This window comes from Dromiciops gliroides, chromosome 5 (assembly GCF_019393635.1).
Source record: "Dromiciops gliroides isolate mDroGli1 chromosome 5, mDroGli1.pri, whole genome shotgun sequence".
Taxonomy (NCBI): domain Eukaryota; kingdom Metazoa; phylum Chordata; class Mammalia; order Microbiotheria; family Microbiotheriidae; genus Dromiciops; species Dromiciops gliroides.
The window spans coordinates 111,961,069-111,980,048 of record NC_057865.1 but is presented as its reverse complement, the minus strand read 5'-3'; the positions used below and the strand labels follow the sequence as shown (position 1 = coordinate 111,980,048).

General features: G+C 39.2%; 1 protein-coding gene across 1 annotated transcript in view; it reads left to right on the top strand.

Moving 5' to 3' along the window:
- Positions 1 to 18,980, top strand: part of LRGUK (leucine rich repeats and guanylate kinase domain containing) — a 130,567-nt gene that overhangs the window by 33,611 nt on the left and 77,976 nt on the right. The window contains 4 exon segments of the mRNA XM_043967863.1: positions 1,395 to 1,481; positions 5,791 to 5,897; positions 8,385 to 8,504; positions 15,484 to 15,580. Of these exon segments, the coding sequence (XP_043823798.1) occupies positions 1,395 to 1,481; positions 5,791 to 5,897; positions 8,385 to 8,504; positions 15,484 to 15,580 (411 nt within the window).

The following is an 18,980-nucleotide window of genomic DNA, read 5'->3' as shown; positions in this document are numbered from 1 at the left end:
CTCTCAAACTACTTGCTATTAAAATCAGAAGTACTCTGTATTCAATTATCTTTTTCTTGTCATGTTGTTTTTCAGTTATTTGTCAGTTGTTTTTTAGTCATTTCAGATTCTTTGTGATCCCATTTGGGGTTTTCTCATCAGAGATACTGGAATAGTTTTCCTTTTCTTTCTCCAGCTCATTTTACAGATGAGGAAACTGAGGCAAACAGGGTTAAGTGACTTGCCTAGGGTGACACAGCTGGTGAGGCTGGATTTGAACTCACAAAGATGAGTCTTCCTGATTCCAGGCCTGGCACTCTATCCACTGTGCCTCCTCACTGCCCCTCTTTTTTTCTTAGTCTAGATAATTTCATCCCCCCAAAATCTTTGCTGACTAACAAGCTTAAGGTCATACAACTTCCACTGAAAGCAGAGCCCAGACTGAATATTGAACTTGACTGATTTGTGGTCATTTGTCACTCGCTCTGAGTGACGTTAAAGATTTACTAGAAAAGCTATTGATGTTGTAGATTAATGTTTCTTTGGATTGACCAAGACACCAGTGGTCTAGACAGAAAATATTGTGTAATAACAGGAAGAAAAACCTATGAAAATAGGCCTCTGCGCTGGTTTTCTGGGAAAGAGCATTTTATCTGCCATGAAATTACTATAAAATAAATCATGTATTTCCCCCCATTCCCTCATCCTTTTTTCTCAGTCACTTAATGTTTGCCCAGTTGCTCAGCTTCTTACTTCTGTGAATCTATTTATTCACCCATTTTCTGACTCCCCTACCTAGCTGTAGTCTCATTTATTCTTTACCAATGTTTCATAAAATGTCTATGTTTTTTCTACAAATATCTCTTTAAAAAGGAAAGAGAACCCCAAATCATTGGCATAATCCCCCTTACATGAGGATAGTGTCAGCTACTATGCTTTTCCTATGGGAGAGATATTAACAGGGTTTGAGGCTTAAGTTTCACTAAGAACTTAATACGCACTCCTGTAAATCTTACCATACATTCCCTCAGACAGCCACTTGTGCAGACACCCACATACACATAGTAACCCTCTCTTTATTAAGTTTACACCCACACATTAACATTCTGAGATGGGTATTTTCACATGCCAATTTAAATAGTCAGTTGCCCAAACAATTGGGTTTCTCCCATCATGCCCCAGTACAGAGACATGCTCCTTCACCAGCTTGTATATATCAGTCGTGTGTAGCTAAGGGAGAGCCCAGAAGGTACTTGATTCAGTGGGGTAGAAGACAGAGGGGAGAGTGGATTGATAACATGAGTGAGTGACTTTAGGTGGGTGGAGGAAAGGTTGGAGGATCAGAAAGGATCCTGGAGGATCCTAGGGTTTGTTTATATGGGAAAGTAACTGAGAACTCTGCCTGATCTTGACAGGAGAAATCTGACTATTGGCTCTTTGTCCTTTACACGTTACCTCGGCTAACGGAATTAGATCGGAAGAAGATTAAAGTGGAAGAAAAGGTACTGTCCTTAAGGTCTGATATAATTCATAGAATTTCAGAATTTGAGTATGGGGAGGGAGCTCAGCAGCCATAGAATACCTATTCATGCATGAGAGGGATCCTGGCCATAACATGCCTGACATGGAGTTATTCAGCCTCTGCGTAAAGACCTCTAAGAAGGGGCAGCTAGGTGGCTCAGCGGATAGAGCACTGGCCCTGGAGTCAGGAGGACCTGAGTTCAAATCTGGCTTCAGACACTTTACACTTACTAGCTGTGTGACCCTGGGCAAGTCACTTAACCTCAATTGCCTCACAAAAAAAAAAAAAAAGACCTCTAAAAGGGGAGAACCCAGCCTCTTAATGCAGCCCATACCATTTTAAGACAGCTTTAGTTCTTAGGAAATTCCACCCTTCATCCCTCCCCTGTCCCATTTTATATTTGTGAAGTTGATTTTTGGTGCCTAAGTGCAAGAATTTACATTTATTCCAATTGAATTTCATCTTATTAGATTCAGCCTAATGATCCAGCCTTTTAAGATCCTTTTGCATTCTATCATTCCCTGTGTTAACAATCCCTCCTGGTTTTATGTCATTTGTAGGTATGATTTGTATGCCATTTATGTCTTTATCTGAATCACTGATATAAATGTTAAACAAAGCAAGGCCAAGTACAAATCCCAGGATTTGTCTCCTTTTTGTGCCTTTTTTTTTTTTCTTCTCACTCTTTTATCTTGGTCCTCTACTTGTTTGTGACACTTTCGTGGTCTCCTTTTCAAGTTCACCTTCTTCCTCTTGCCCTCTAGGTGTGGAGGTTCCCTCAAGGCCCTAGTCTTGGCTCTCTTCTCATTCGTCTCTCTTCTCTCATAGTGAGCTCATTTACTCCCATAGTTTTCATTTTTAGCCTCTATATTTTTAGCTCCCTAATCTCTCTGTCTTCCCAAAGCTCCAAGGTCACATTTTAAATACCTACTGAACATCACCATCTGAATTTCCTTCCTCAGCCTCCACTTCAATGTATCCCAAAGTTGGCTTATTTTTCCCGAAAAAAACTGTCCACACTTTCAAATTCTCAGTTTGGCTCTACCATCTTCTCAGTCACCAGCACTAAGAGCTATGGACTCATCTTTGACTTTTCCATCCTGTCCAATCCAACAAGGATTTTAAAATTTCCTAACATATATGCAAGATACTATGCCAGATGCTGGTGATGTAAAGACAAAATGAAAAACGTCCTTTGCCTTCAAGAAGCTTGCCTTTTCTTCAAGGGATACAACATACAAATGGATAAGTTTCTCCATGATAATATGAGGAGAGAGAAAGCACTAACAACTGTGAAGATAAGGAAGATGGTGCATGAGATGAATCTGGAAGGAGGAGACGGAGGTGAGGGGAGAAAGCATTCCAGGCACCAGGGGTAGCCCGTCCAAAGTCATGGAGGGAGAAGTGGAAATGTTGGGTTTGGAGAACCAGGAGGCCATCTTGTCTGGAACACAGAGTGTGTGAAGGGGGGCAAGATGAAATATTCAACAAGCATCTACTAAGTACCTCCTATGTGCCAGACGTTATGCTATGAGCTAGGGACGCATGCACAGAGAGTGAGACCCTCTCTGCCTTTGAGGAGCATGTGTTCCAATCTTGGAAAAGTGGTGGAGCCAGATTATCAAGGCCAAGTTGAGGCATTTTTATTTTAACATGGAGGGATACACACCTAAACAAATTAAGCAGACACAGACAACCCTCTCTTTCTTGCTACTAATGGTCTAAGCCAGACAATTATGGTAATGTACTCAGACTGTAGGTTGAGATTTTTTACTGGACATGGCTAATGTAGGAATTGTTTTGCTTAACTCTAAATATCTGTAACAATTTTTGTTTTTCTTGTTTTCTAAGTTTAAAATTTTAAAAAAATCATTAAGCAATTGAACAAAATTAAATGATTTTGCCTTAAACCAGGGGTCTATCACTTTACTGCTTCACTACCAAGAATGACAGAACATCAAGAAATCAAAAGATTTTAGGGTTGTAACTAGAATCTAGTCATCCTAGAATCCCTTTAATCTTTAGCTCCCTATAATTCTCTCTTTTTTGGGGGGGGGGGGCGGACAATGAGGGCTAAGTGATTTGCCCAGGGTCACACAGCCAGTAAGTGTTAAGTGTCTGAGGCCGGATTTGAATTCAGGTCCTCCTGAATTCAGGGCTGGTGATTTATCCACTGTGCCACCTAGCTTCCCTCCCCCTGTAAGTCTTTATTTGTGAAACATTGCTCCTAGTCAATCCCCATAGTCCCATTCCTCTATTTTTGCTTCAGGAGCTATTGAGTGTTGGGGGAGAAAGTCACAAATTCAAACTGATTCTACCTAATATTTCACTGATATTTTTGGCACATAATGTTAGCTGGATTCTTGCTGTACCCCACAGTCCTTCAACTCTACCTTTATTGATGATCTATTTCATTCCTTACTCTCATCCTATATTTTTCTTTATCTCCTCTATATCCCCTTCCTTCCAAATTATAGGAGATCACCTACCTTCTTATTTCAGAGAATACTGAGGCCATCTGATGTGAGCTCCCTTTTCTTTATTATCTCCTCTCCTCCATTTCTCATAACTCCCTGACATCATTACCTTTCCTTCCTTTTGGTCACATAAGAAGAGGTATACCTGCTCCCTACTAAGACCAATATCTTTGTTTTGCTAATCCTATTCCCTCTTGTCTCCTCCAATACTTTGCTCCAGATCCAGAAACATCTTCAGCAAAAACTTCTCTTTTTCATTTTTCTTCAGTGTTCCCCTTCATACTTACTTACAAACATGTAGATTACTCTAGTCCTAAAAAAAGCCTTTCTTTGACCCTTGTAATCCATCATCTCCCATCCTATCTCTCTACTGTTAATCTCCTAGAAAACTTTTCTATACTCAGTGTTTCCATTCTCTCACTCCCTTCTCCTCTTCTCTTGTGATACGGCACCCACCTTCACCACTCTACTGGAACTTCTCTACCATAAGTCAGTGACCTCCTAATTGACAAATCCAGTGGCCTTTTATAAAGCTCTCATCTTCTCTGATCTCTCTGCAGCTTCATCACTGTTGACCATGCCTTTTTACTTAACATTCTTCTTCTTTGCTTTGAGAGACACCACAGTTTTCCTCTCACAGTAAATACTCTTATGAGGGTTCATCCTTAGCCTTCTTCTTGCTCTAGATTGGCATTCTCATTTTCTCCCTGTGACCTCTATGCAGGTGATTTTCGAATCTACATTTCTAGTTCTAGGCCCCATCTCCAACAGCTTTAGAGGACCCCCTTCCTAGGTGTCCTAGTGAAACTTCACACTCAACATGTCCCAAACTGAACTTGTTATAAAATCATGGAATTATTTTTCATTCTTTCTCTTGCCTCTCATATGAGATCAGTTATCAAGTCCTATAAGTCCCACTTTTGCAATATCTTATGCACCCTGCCCCCTTCTTTGTTTTCACTGCCATCTCCTTAGTGCAGACTCTTGCAAGTCCCAATTGCTCTTCCCACCTCTAGTGAATTCACTTTTTTTTTTTGGTGGGGCAATGAGGGTTAAGTGACTTGCCCAGGGTCACACAGCTAGTAAATGTCAAGTGTTTGAGGCCAGATTTGAACTCAGATCCTCCTGAATCTAGGGCTGGTGCTTTATCTACTGTGCCACCTAGCCATCCCCCCAATTAGTTTTGGTGTATTTTATAGCCATAATAGACTGTAGGGTAGGACTTATTTTTTAATCTAAGATCTATGTCTTTGCCACAAATTATCAGATAAATTGTAATATCCCTCCCGACTCTAACATTGTGATTACTATTTTAAAAGGGCTATTTTGAACTTTTTAAAATAATATTTTGCATGTTGAGTAATAAAAAGGCAGTTTAAAGGGAACATTATCAAAAGCCTCTATTACTCTTCCTTCCTATGGCTGGATTAAAAAACCAGTCTATATTGATAGTTAGAACTATGAATTTAACCTGTTTCCTCCTTTTGTGATAAAGATTGGATTTTTAAGTCGATCACATATAATAATGACTTTAGAGCTTTGTTTACTTCATCCTCTCCCCAACCACAAGTTGTAAATGAGTAAATAAAGAACAACTCAATTTCCACTTATTTTCTATTCATTTATCTCAGGTGTTTGTTCGCTTATTCTCAGGAGTTGAATTGGGTGAGCAGTCTTTAATAAGCTAAACATGAGAATTGTGACTTTGAATTAAGAAACAACTTTCTCCTCTTTATATAGAGTTTTGCTCTGGGTAATATCTGCTTTTCTTCCCCTACCCCCTTCCATTTTTACTTCTAATTCTGGAAACAGGTTGAAGCACTGAATAAGTATAACCCTCCCCCTGAAGTAGTCGCTGCTCAAGATCACTTGACCCACATTGTATACAGCATGATGCAGCCTCAGAGGATCTTTGACAGGTAGGTGCATTTAGCCATGGTCCCCACTTGGGCCCATGGGTGGTGCTTGAGCTCGGCAAAGCAGCCCGAATTATTTTTTGGTAACTGCCTTGCAGGATGTTGTTCTCCGTGGTAATGTCACTTTTCCTGCATGAGAGAATGGTCCAGTCTTTGTTCATTTGTACAAGACTCTGTTCTGTTCCCTAATCTCCTGTCTTTTGTAGTTGAAAAGGATGATGCTCTACTTTTCCAATGGCTATCATCCTGGGCATCCTCAGGCCTTCAAAGTGGCTTCTAATTTTGGAAACAGAGCTTGTGTGTGGCTATTGCTATGAAGTAGTCAAGTGGACTGTACTGGGCAGGGTAACAACTTGTGGCCTTGGCCTCATTGGGAGAATTGAGTTAGTTGATAATACCATTGAGAATTGTTCATTAACGTTTGAGTAAACACCTAAATACCCCTGTCAAAAATTTTTAAACTAGTAAAGATCTTCGGGATAGCCCTCTGGTAGCAATAATAACTCGCATTTTTATATTCTTTAGGCTTACTTAGCCTAAGGGAAAAGCTAACATTTTTATTACACACAGCTTAGAAATGAGCTTAGAAATCCAACTTAGTTGAATTGAAAAATGAATTTGGTCTGCCACCTCTAAGCTTTGAGACAGGTTTGTAATAGTTTCTCTACTTCTTTATAAACAGTCTGTTGGGGCAAATGGCCACTTGTGCCACAAGTTTAGGATGAAGAAATTCTATCAGTATCCAAAGGAATTTTTTTTTATCCAAAGGAATTTTTTAAAATACTTGTAAAACCTCTGGGAGTAAATGGTTCTAAAATTTCTGATCTTCATATAGAATTTTCTCCATTATTTTGCATTCTTGGGAACCTAGGAAGAGTAAAATGTTTTTGTTTTAAACTAAGGACATAATTTTCTTACAATTTGGTAACCCAAGCATTGAATATTTTTAAAATGTTTATTATATTCCTTTATGCAAAGTATTTTATTACTTATTTGAGTATTTCTGGAAAAGTATGTTTGACTTAACATTTCTAGTTTCATTATTTGGAGGGTTTCCCCCATTAAGGTATACTAGTTATCTCATGCTTCTGGGTATATTCATATAAAATATGTCTAAAACAAAATTGGGCTGCATCAGTTGGATAATCAAGTGACTGATCATTTCTATCTACCCTTGGACAAAGACTGATGTTATTTTGTAACAGAAATGGCTGTTTTGCCTTCAGGTTTGGCATGGATAGAAAATAGGAACATCACCAAATGGTCAGCAATGGGTAAAGGGTAGAAAAATCATCTGGTCTTTGATTACTACACCTCTAGGTCATAGCTAGCTTTCCTTTTGTTTCAATCCCTTTGAATATTTCCTGTTCTAAAAGTCGTGCCCATTTATATCTGTTAGTGAAAGAGTATCTTTCAAGCAAGCCTTTTAATTTTCTTTGGAACTAATATATTTTCAAATAGATGAACATATGGTTTAGTACTTAAGGTAACAACCAATTTTGTTAATTACATTTCTCAGCATGCCAGTGTTCAATTAGGAAAGCACACATTATATCCATTAACAAAAATCTATCTAATTCTTTTTTATTCTCTGATTGATGAATTTAATGTTTATAAACTTTCGTTTTCTGGTAGTTTATCATGTTAAATCAAAGTTAGTAATTAATTTTAATTTATTAAACTTTACTTTCATACCAGCAAAATGCAAATAAAACACTTGGTAGGTCATTATTGGAAAGAAAAGGTGCAGGTCATTGGGGATTCCATTTAGAAGCCAGTGAGGGACAGCATGCACAGTGGGTAGAGAGATGGCCGTGGAGCCTGGAAGACTTGAAGTCAAGCCCCACTTGAGATACATAGAGGCTCTAGACAGCTCTCTAAGATTATAAGGTACAGAGGAGATCCCGACTTGCATTGTTGCAGGGTCTAGTCCCAAGCTATATCACTAAAGTCCCCAAATAAACTAACGTTCAACATTTTCTTTAAAACAACAACATACATTTGGATTTCTACTTTATGAGTATCTTTGATCTGAACATTATATATGGTGATCCTTTAGTTTTTTGAAAGGATCACTGTAGTTAATACATTTTTTTGTTTGTAAAAATAATCATCACAGAGGCAGCTGGTAGCACAATGAATGGAGTGCTGTGCCTGGGGTCAGGAAGATTTGAGTTCAAATCTAGTCTCAGACACTTAATTAGTTGTACGAATCTAGGCAAGTCACTTAATCTCTGCTTACCTCAGTTTCCTCAACTGTAAAATGGGGATAATGATAATCTCTACTTTGCAAGAATGTTGTGAGGATCAAATAAAATATTATTTGTAAAAAGTGCCTGGCACATAGTAGGTGTTTTGAAGTGCTTTTTCTCTCCCCATCCCTATTTTACTAGTAATTGTAGTATTAAGCCTTGCAAAAGGAGTTAATACGGTTTCCACCTAGATATCATATAACTGAGCATAAATGTGTTTGGTTTTGTGTTGCTACAGCACCTTGCCTAGCCTCGATGCTCCTTATCCCATGTTGGTATTAGTTGGTCCACAAGCCGGGGGGAAACGTGAACTTGCTCACCGACTCTGCAGGCAGTTCAGTACTTTCTTCAGATATGGGTAAGTCTGTTCATCGACTTGTGAGACTAGGAAGACTTGACAACTGTTGAGTCTGTCTCTTGTTTTAAAGAAGCTGTGACATTTTGCAGAATATATTCTGTTTTCAGAAGTAGTAATTATATAAGTGGTCAATAACTATTAATTGGCGGTTATAATAAGGGAAGACACTGAAGCCTTGGTCCTGATGAGTAAATTGTTAATATTATGAGTTGGATGCAGGTTGGGTGATCCTTACATAAATTATCTTGGAATGGCTGGGTATCTAATCACCACTCTTTTTGTTTTTTAACTTTTTTTTTTTAGTGAGGCAGTTGGGGTTAAGTGACTTGCCCAGGGTCACACAGCTAGTAAGTGTTAAGTGACGAAGGCCGGATTTGAACTCAGGTACTCCTGAGTCCAGGGCCAGTGCTCTATCCACTGCGCCATCTAGCTGCCCCTAATCACCACTCTTGTACATCCCACGTGGAAGCAGGGATGATTGTCAAATTGTCGTCAATATGAGAAGCACCCAACAAACAGCAAGAAGCCAAATATTTCCCTCCACAATAAACCTCACAGTCACCCCTCACAGTCATCCGTTCCATGTTGTTTGGTGACATGCAGCTGTTAAGTAGCAGGCTCTCTGTAGAGTTTTCTTTACACAGCGACAGAGCATTTCTTGGCAGCAACTTTTTAGATGCATGACTTAATTCAGAGCCAGCCCAGAATAATTCTCCAGAGTCTGAAAACGCTTCTCTTTTTCATGCAACATAGTGTTTGAAAGCAGCCTCATCCTGTTACAACACAGTATGTCAGTATTAATCACAATGTTGTGATTTTCAGGTTTGCTCTACTGGATAAACTCGCACTAGTGACAGCCCTCTATTAGTCTCTGCTCTTCACATACACGGAACAGCATGTCTCTTTCTGTCCTTGATCTTCACTTGTGTCTTTTCTCTGAGTGGTGGGTTTCATAAGGAAGGAAAAAGAAAGGATGGTGGGCTTTTTTTTTCTCCCTCACATCAATGTTGTGATTTTCTGAAGCTGATACTTTGCCTGATGACAGAACGAAATAAAAGCTGAGGAAAATTACAGGAAGCCAGAGCCAACCTGAATGTCCTCCAAGTGATGACATGCTCTCTTCAAAGGCTATGAGAGTAAGACATCAGACTGGGATTGTGGTTCATGTTCCTTTGAAATATTCCCTTTATTTGCATGGATGAGAAAAGGATTGATTTTAGACTAGCAGTCTATAGCAACAAATTGGAAATGTGACTCAACAAAAGATAAGCAGAGAAAAGCAAAATGCAAGTGGTTTTCTAATTCTATTTTTCAGTCTTTTTTTTCCTTAAACTAATCATGTCCAGACAATGAAAATAGTATTTTGAATAGACCCATTTTATGTAGACTTTTAAAATTATATTTCTCACTTCACCTCATGACACAAATACTGTGAAATATACTGATGAGGAAAATATTTCAGATAGCCAGAAGCAACTAATAAATTAACTAAGATATTCTAATAAATTAGATTAGAATGTGAGAATAAAACCCTTACTGGGATCCCCACACCAGTTTAAAAGAATGTTTGGCATCATCCCAGAGAGAAAATGGCAAAGATGTCCAATTTTCAGGGTTTATTCTGCCTTTATGATCCTATACTCCAAATACAAGAACTTTCCAGTGAAGGGCAATAACTAGATGTGAACCAGACACCAACCAGAAACTTCTCCTTTCTTGAGGAACCCCTCCTTTCTTTTGGCCCTTGGGCTTACCGTCCTGGGCCTAATAAGATACCATCCAATATTCATTCATTCATCCATAGAACTGTTAGTGATCGCCTGCCTGTGTGGGCCATTGTGCTGGCTGCTAAGGCTATGACAATAAACAAGACAGCTTCTCCACTTACAGTGTCCAGTCTCCTGAGAGGAGTGAAGACATGATGATGTTCCCCCTCCACTTTCGGTAGGGCATGCAATGGCAGAGAAAGCATCATGTTATGGAAAAAAGGACAGAGCCAGGTTCAAGTTCTAGGCCTGACCTTTACCACAAAGAACCACTTTATCACCCCAAGCTTCTCTTTCCCCATCCATTCCCCACTCAACTGTCAAAGTGATGTTGCTAAAGAACAGGTCGGCCACATCCCTGCCTCCCCTGCCCCAACCCTCTAAACCTCAGTGGCTCCCTAGGACCTCTGTTTAGATGGTCAAGTCCTTCCCAACTTGGCCCCTCCCTTCCTTCCTTCCCAGTCTTCCCAGTTCTGTTCTTTGCATACTCTACAATCCATCACTCCTTCACACACGGCACTCCAACTTCCCGACGCCATATGTCTGCCTCCCGGCTTCCTTGACAATCCAGCTCAACCCCATCTTCTTTAGGAGGCTTTTCCTCATTTCCCCATAATCTCACTGCCTTCCCTCTGAGATGATCTTTTATAGACATTGTATATATCCTGTGTTACAGTCATTTGTATTCTGTCTTCCCCAGTAGAATGTTGGCTCCATGAGGGCAAAGACCCTATTTTTACCTTTCTCTATATCCTGGTGCTTAACATAGTACCTGACACATAGTAAATGCTTAATTAGTGATTGTTAACTGTCTGCCTGCTTGACTAAAATCACAGATGAGCAACTTGTTAATTAACACCTGGCAGCTCAGTGGCACAGTGGAAAAAGTACCAGCTCTGAAATCAGAAAGACCTGAGTTCGAATTCAACCTCAGACATTTGCTATCCCTGTGACCCTGGGCAAGTCATTTAACTCTGTTTGACTCAGTTTCCTCATCTGTAAAAATGATCTGGAGAAGAAAATGGCAAACTACTCCAGTACTGCCGCCACGAAATCCCAAATGGGGCCATGACGGGTTAGACATGACTAAACAACAACAAACTTGGTGGCATAAGTAGCTTTGGGGTCAGTATAACCTGAGTTCAAATCCTGTCTCAGATACTTACTAGCTATGTGACCTGAGCAAGCCACTTAACCTCACCCATCCTCAGTTTCTTCATCTGTGAAAGGGAGATTAATAATAGCACCTAATTCATAGGGTTGTTGGAAGGATGGAATGAGAGTGCTTTGTAAACCATAAAGAGGTATATAAATACTAGCTATTCATATTTGCTTTTCAGTACAAATGAAATCCCAGTTTAATTTTGTATAACCTAATAGTTTACCATTTAAAAAATGCTTAACTTCTTACCTCTATTCAAAGCACAGCATTAATTTTAATGACCTGCTGTCTTAATTGGTTTGTCTCTGGTGATGTTCTGCAACAGCAGAATTCTCTGCTGCCATCATTTTCACAGCACTGAAGAGTTTTTACCCTCGAGTGCAAAAATCCCTTAATATTTGACACCCCACTTACATTTTGTTCTAGGCCCTCTCATGGCAGTCACTGAAAGTATTTAAAGTAATCACTTCCCAAATATATAGACCAGGAACAAAAGCCTATCTTCTCTGCCAGTGGAATGTTTGGGAAATAGCCAGTTCTTTGTAAAAACTAAATATGATTTGATTAATCAGCTAAACATCTTTAGTCCCTGTAACCTCACCAAGGTTTCAAAGTCCCTTACCATCCTCTTCTATCCCGTCTGGACACCCATAAGTTTGTTAGCATCCTTTAGATATGATAGAATGCTTCCTCTCACCTTTGGATAAGACTAGTGTTGTAGCAGTCCGAATTTAACATTTGTCTTTGTTTCTCTATCTGCCAAATGAAACTAATAGAATTGGACCCATTTCATAGAAATTTACTATGGGGGGCAGCTAGATGGCGCAGTGGATAGAGCACCGGCCCTGGATTCAGGAGGACCTGAGTTCAAATCTGGCCTCAGACACTTAACACTTACTAGCTGTGTGACCCTGGGCAAGTCACTTAACCCCAATTGCTTCACCAAAAAAAAAAAAAAAAAGAAATTTACTGTGACTTGACAAATTACTGAATAAAGAACATGAGAAAAACTGTGTAATATGTTATATTTCTCTTTAGAGGGAAAATATATGTATTAAAACTCATTTTAAAAAAATTCCATGGGGGACAGCTAGGTGGTGCAGTGGATAAAGCATTGGCCCTGGACTCAGGAGGAGTGAGTTCAAATTTGGCCTCAGACACTTGACACTTACTGGGCAAGTCACTTAACCCTCATTACCTTCCCCCCCCCCCCAAAAAAAAACCCAAATCCAACAACAAATTTTTAAAAAATCATCTGTGTAAATGTTTGGTACCACGACTTAAAGTTTTGGCAACATTTCAGTGTTTTCTCTATTGTACATTTATTTTCTTAGGTGTTTACATTTAGGTTTACCCAGAAGCATCTAGGTGGTGTAGTGGATAGAGAGCTGGGCCTGGAGTCAAGAAGACATGAGTTAAAATCCAGCCTCAGCAACTTATAAGCTGTATGACCTGGTCAAGTCACTTAGGCTCTACTTGTCTCAGTGTCCTCATTTATAAAATAAGAGTGATTAATAATAGCACTTGCTTTCCAGGGTTGTTGTGAGGATCAAATGAGATAATATTTGTGAAGCACTTAGCAGTGCCTGGCACGCAAAAGACACTTAATAAATGCTTGTTTCTGTCCTATCTAGGACAGCCTGTTATATAATGTTTATACAAATGACAACTGGGAAAAGCTTCAGATATTTACCAATGGGATTGGGTCCTGTCCTTTTTCATGAACCAAGAGTAGAGTTCATAAGGTGTCATGTCAGTAAATGCAGGTGTTATCAATTATGACTGTGCTAATGAGACCATTGTTTTCTTTGCCTGGGTACAAGCTATAAATCATAATAAAATCAATGAACATTTCCCAAGCAGGTTCTTGGCTATGCAAGGCGCTGCTAATTCAAATTATGTTTTCTCTGTAAGAAATTCTATAAAATTTCCTGTCCCATAAGTTCTTCTGGCAGTGTGGAAGGGTCACAGTAGAGCAGGTCAAGAATGTGATTCCTGCTCCACTGATTCAGATGCCCCTATTGACCTGGGAAAGAATTAGCACCTAGAACAATGCCTGACACACAGCATTGTAGATGGTTAGTAAATTCTTGTCAACTGATTGACTGAGGTCCTTTTCGTAAGGTCTATTAGTGTCTTCACATAGCAAAACTAATTTCAAGGTATTGTGACAAGCTCTATTTAGAATTTCCTTGCTGTCCTGGGTTTATAATCCAACTGTAATATTAAATATTAAAATATTAAATATTAAAAACAATTTCTATAGTCTCTTGATTACCTGCACTAATGGAGGGGAACAGCATGGTTAATAATGGAAAATATTTGGATTTGGAATGTATTTTGTAGGTTGTTTTTCCACCTAGATTTGCCTTTTAAATTGTCTTTTTTGTGTAGCATGATATCAGAATTAGTTGGTGATCCCCAGAGCACACAGCAACAAAAGAAGCAGTAGAATAGGGGGTAGCTAGGTGGCACAATGGATAAAGCACGGGCCCTGGATTCAGGAGGACCTGAGTTCAAATTCGACCTCAGACACTTGACACTTACTAGCTGTGTGACCCTGGGCAAGTCACTTAACTCTCACTGCCCTGCAAAAACAAAACAAAACAAAACAAAAAAGAAGCAGTAAAGTAGAAGGAGAAGACTATCAATTGAGTCATGAGATCTGAATTCTAGGCCTGGGTTTGACACTGACTAGTTATGGGGCAAGTTATATTTAAGTTTCATCATAGAGAAGATAGGAATGCTTTGTGCCTTGTCTCCTTGAGAAGTTTGGAATGAGGATTCAAGAAGAGTGTATTTGAAATGTTTTGAAAAAGCGTAAGGCACTATTCAATTAATATTAGTGGAGCAGCTAGGTGGCGCAGTAGATAAAGCACCAGCCCTGGATCCAGGAGGACCTGAGTTCAAATCTGGATTCAAACACTTGACACTTACTAGCTGTGTGGCCCTGGGGAAGACACTTAACCCTCACTGCCCGGCAAAAATACAAAACAAAACAAAAACAAAAACAAAACCCAAATAAATGAATATTAGTGTTGTTAACAACCGGTAGCAAGAGGTCATTTATGGGACAAGAGAAAGATAAAGAACCATCCAAGGAAACCAAGTAGGCACAGTGAGAGAGGTAGGAGGGGAACCACGTGAGCCCTATGTCAAGGATGCCAACAAAGGAGAATCAAGGAGAAAGAGGAGCTGAGGGGTGAGGGTGGGGGGACAGGGTTGTCAACAGTGCCAAATACTGGAGACATGAAAAGAGGCTGGGGGCGGGAGTGAAAAAAGCCTTGTCTTTTGTGACAAAGATGTCATTAGGACCTTGGAGGAAAAGCTTTGGTGGCATAGCTGGGCCTGGTAGGAGGATTGGGAACAGGTGGGTAGTGAGGAAATGGAAGCAGTGTATATAAATGGTTCTTTCTAGAAGTTGGGCATTAAAATGAATGTAATGCACAGGACAAGTAGCTGGAGAAAAGTAGCAAGGTCAGGGGCAAGTTTTTGCAGGAAGGGGAGATGCTTCTTGTATGAGCTTTTTCCTTATCTAATATGAAGGAATTTGACTAAATGACCTTCCAGCTCAAAAATCTTGTGGTCCTAAAAACTAAGCATAGCCCCAGAGAACTGGGGTCCGAAAAATGTCAGCTGACTGAGAAGTGTACAGAATATAAGCATTATAACCTTCTAAGGTAGATAAAGTACATGTAGCTTGCCCAAGATTCCAAAATCTTTAAGCAAGGGCTGCACGTATCATAAATGTATAGAGAAGATTCCTATTTATGGTGGAGGTTGGATAAAATAACCTCTAAGGTCCCTCTGTGAGGAAGGCCTCTCATGTCTTGTGATTTTATGATTCTGTAGTGTTGGCCCTTAAGGTATGATGATAACAAGAACCAAGAGTAATCTGCTTATATAGAATTACAGAGAGTTGAAATCTTAATCATTAAAAAAAAATGAAAACTTTGATTTTCCAAAAAAAAAAAATGCTGTGAACCATTTGTTTTTCATCACATTTTAATTTAATGGAAACAAGTTGAATTATTTATTTTATATCTTTCAGTGCCTGCCATACCACAAGACTTCCCTACTTTGGGGAAGGGGACCGAGTTGATTATCATTTCATTTCTCAGGAAGTTTTTGACGAAATGCTATGCTTGGTAAGAATGTTGGATATTTCAAGAGCAAAGTAATCTTGTTTGTACTGCTGTCTTGCAATGATGAATGTATTATTATTATTTGTATGTTTCTTGTGTTTTAGGAAAATTGATTCTTAATACATTAAGAAAATATTCCTATAGTTTCTCTGCAGGTGATATACCTGATACTAGTTGGGCTTTATGCCTTCAATGTATATAAATTCTACCAGACATAATTTAGTACTTATGGATTAATGCACAAGGCTTTGGTTATATGTTCAGAGACGGGGGTCTTTACATTCTGTATTAACAGTCCCTTCTAAATCTCCCAGGCCTATGGAAGCTTTTAGACAGAAGTCAGTCGGCTTTATCTGTACACTCATATCCTCACATTTCCAGAAATGCAGGTCTTAGTAAGATAGCTTAAATGTTGAGGAGTTGACCTATGGGGAGAGAAGCCCTTAGATGGACACATTTAAAATATATTTGACTCTTTGTGTGACCTAAATTCCCAACCAGGTGAAAGCCGTCCCTCATAAAACTGCTTCAGGTAGACTCAGTGAAATCTCGCTCACATAAGATGTCCTCTCTATGTTAGCAATTCTCTCATTCCAGCCATCAATGACTACACACAATACACTTTTCTCTGAGAGCATGACTTTGTATCCATGTGTATACACTCTTTTTTTTTTGGTAACCTACAACATTATTATTAATATTCATGCAATATTGCATGATCAAAACTATACTTACAATTAATTACTATAAGTCAATCTAATTTGCTTCAAATATGTATTTATAGTAAATATAGATTGCCACAAATACATTTGTCATATAAACATATCTAAATATAGATTATAGAAATATATAGCTTCTACAGATGCTCTTTGCTTTCACACTCCTCCAAAGTAACTATGCTGTCTTGAAGTTGTCCCAAGAGCAAGGATAAAGGAATCGTGTGTCTCAGAAAAGGTGACTATGAGACTAGAAGAAACCATTCCCCACCTTGCACTGCACTTTTTAAAAAAAAATCACTTACCTTTTTTTCTACCAAACACTATTCTTGAGTCACAACTGGAGTGTGTAGCCATGGGAAACAAGGCCATGTTCCATACAACTCTGAAGCTGCAAAGACAATTGCTATTATTGAGGTGATTTTATCTAATGATCCACTGAATGTTGCCTTCAAGTGAGCCACAAGATAGAGAAATGTGTGCTCATGCAGGGTCTTTGCCAGCCTCATGGAGATGTCCCACACAGATTCCAAAAGGAAAAAGGGTTCTCTATGTCATGAAGTTCTTCAGATTCATGGATGACATTTTCATAATTATGTTGATCCTCAGAACACACTACAGATTTTCTTCAGTTGAATTAATAATAATTCAGGAAAGATCAGTTTAACCACTCACACTGTTAAAAAACAAAGTGGGGGGCAGCTAGGTGGTGCAGTGGATAGAGCACCAGCCCTGGATTCAGGAGGACCTGAGTTCAAATCCAGCTTCAGACACTTAGCAATTTACTAGCTGTGTGGGCAAGTCACTTAACCCCAATTGCCTCACCAAAAAAACAAGAAAAACCAAAGTGGGATTAAAAAAATCATATTACCTAGTTTTTGGACTATAAATTGACAGATATCTGAATAGGTTAGTAAACACACACTTATGTGTATATGTATTCTTGTGGTTCAGTCATTTCAGTCATGTCCAATTCTTTGGGACCTCATTTAGAGTTTTCTTGGCAAAGATACTAGAGTAGTTTGCCATTTCTTTTTCCAGCTCATTTTACAGATGAGGAAACTGAGGCAAAAATAGGGTTACGTGATTTGCCCAGGGTCACACAGCTTGTAAGTGTCTGAGACTGGATCTGAACTCAGGTCTTCCTGACTGCAAGACCAGTGCTCTATCCACTGTGTCACCTAGCTGCCCCCACAAAGATGCCCTCTGTATTTACACACACATGTACACATACATGCACATGCATATTTGTATATATGTATATGCACATAGGTATATGTCTATATAGGACATCCCAAGAGTCTTGGTGAATTTATAAGCTTGAATAGCATATACATATGTATACATGTATTTGTACATACACATATATATGTATGTATACATACCATATATACATGTATCTATATGATATGTATATATATCTTTATCTATATCCTAGACAAGTGCCAAAAATAAACAGTGAGCAAGACATACTCATGGTGGTTAGGGTTAGATTACATTAAGGAAATTGTACAGTGCTTTCAGTTATTTTGAGCCGCTTGCCGCTGTACTTAAACAGCCATATCCTCCCAATGATATTGTGAATGATGGAACATCATGCTCTTGGAAGAGTAAAAATTACAAGTGATACAAAGGGCAATGATCTACATTGTAGATATAAATGGGCCGTAAGGTATTAACAAACAATAACTTGTGTGTAAGAAGTGGCATGGAAGACATCATCAGGGACCGGAAACAGCAGCAGGCCAATCATCGGGTAAGAATGAGAGACAATAGGGAGAGCATCTCTGGATGCTATCCTGCTGCCTTTAAGCTATGAGAAGAAGCAGATAATGATTTCCAGGTCAGTGGGTGGATCTTCCATGGAAGATTTCTAGAAAGTCATGGAGAAGAATGAGGCAGGGTGTGGAGATAATCAGTGCTAATGGGCAGAGCATCCACACTCTATCAGATCTATCAGATTCATACAAGTATCCATGAAGATTTACGTTTAACATAAAAAAACCCTCAGTGGTGTAGGTGTGGCATGAAGGATATGGGGCTAGACAGCAATACACATGCTAAACACCCAGAGATTTTAGTAGCCCATAAGCACAACGTGAGTCACCTGTGCAACATGGCAGCTGAAAAGACTCACAGCCCAATTTTGCTTTAGAGAGCGCTTCACTTCTACTTCTTCCCATCAGGTAAAGGCAAACTCTCTAAGTTGCTTCCCTGACTAATATAATTTCATGATGTCAGTAACATATAATGACTCAACTCCACTATAATATCAAGATGCTCTTCTGTATTATTGTCTGGTATTAAAGAATGTCATTGGAGGGCCAGTCACTTGGCAAGAGCGAGAGATAACTGTTAAACAGCTTGTGTGCTCTCTCGGTATTCTCACAATGTCAGAAGAAAGTGAGAAAGGACATTGGCACATTTGGTGAACCCGCTGTGGCGAGCTCCCGAGAGGACAGAGACAAGAGTTAAACAGTATGGGCAGGCGTGGGTGGGTTGAGCTTGCATCTCTGGAGGGAACATTCACACAGATGATATCACAGATCTCTCTGAATATTTGACCGTCTTTTGTCCTAGGCAGAATACTTCTGAACATTGTAGTCAGTTCTGGGCACCATATCAATAGACATTCTAGTGAATTCAGAGAAAGGTAACCAAAATAGTCAAGGCTCATAAAGCTGGAC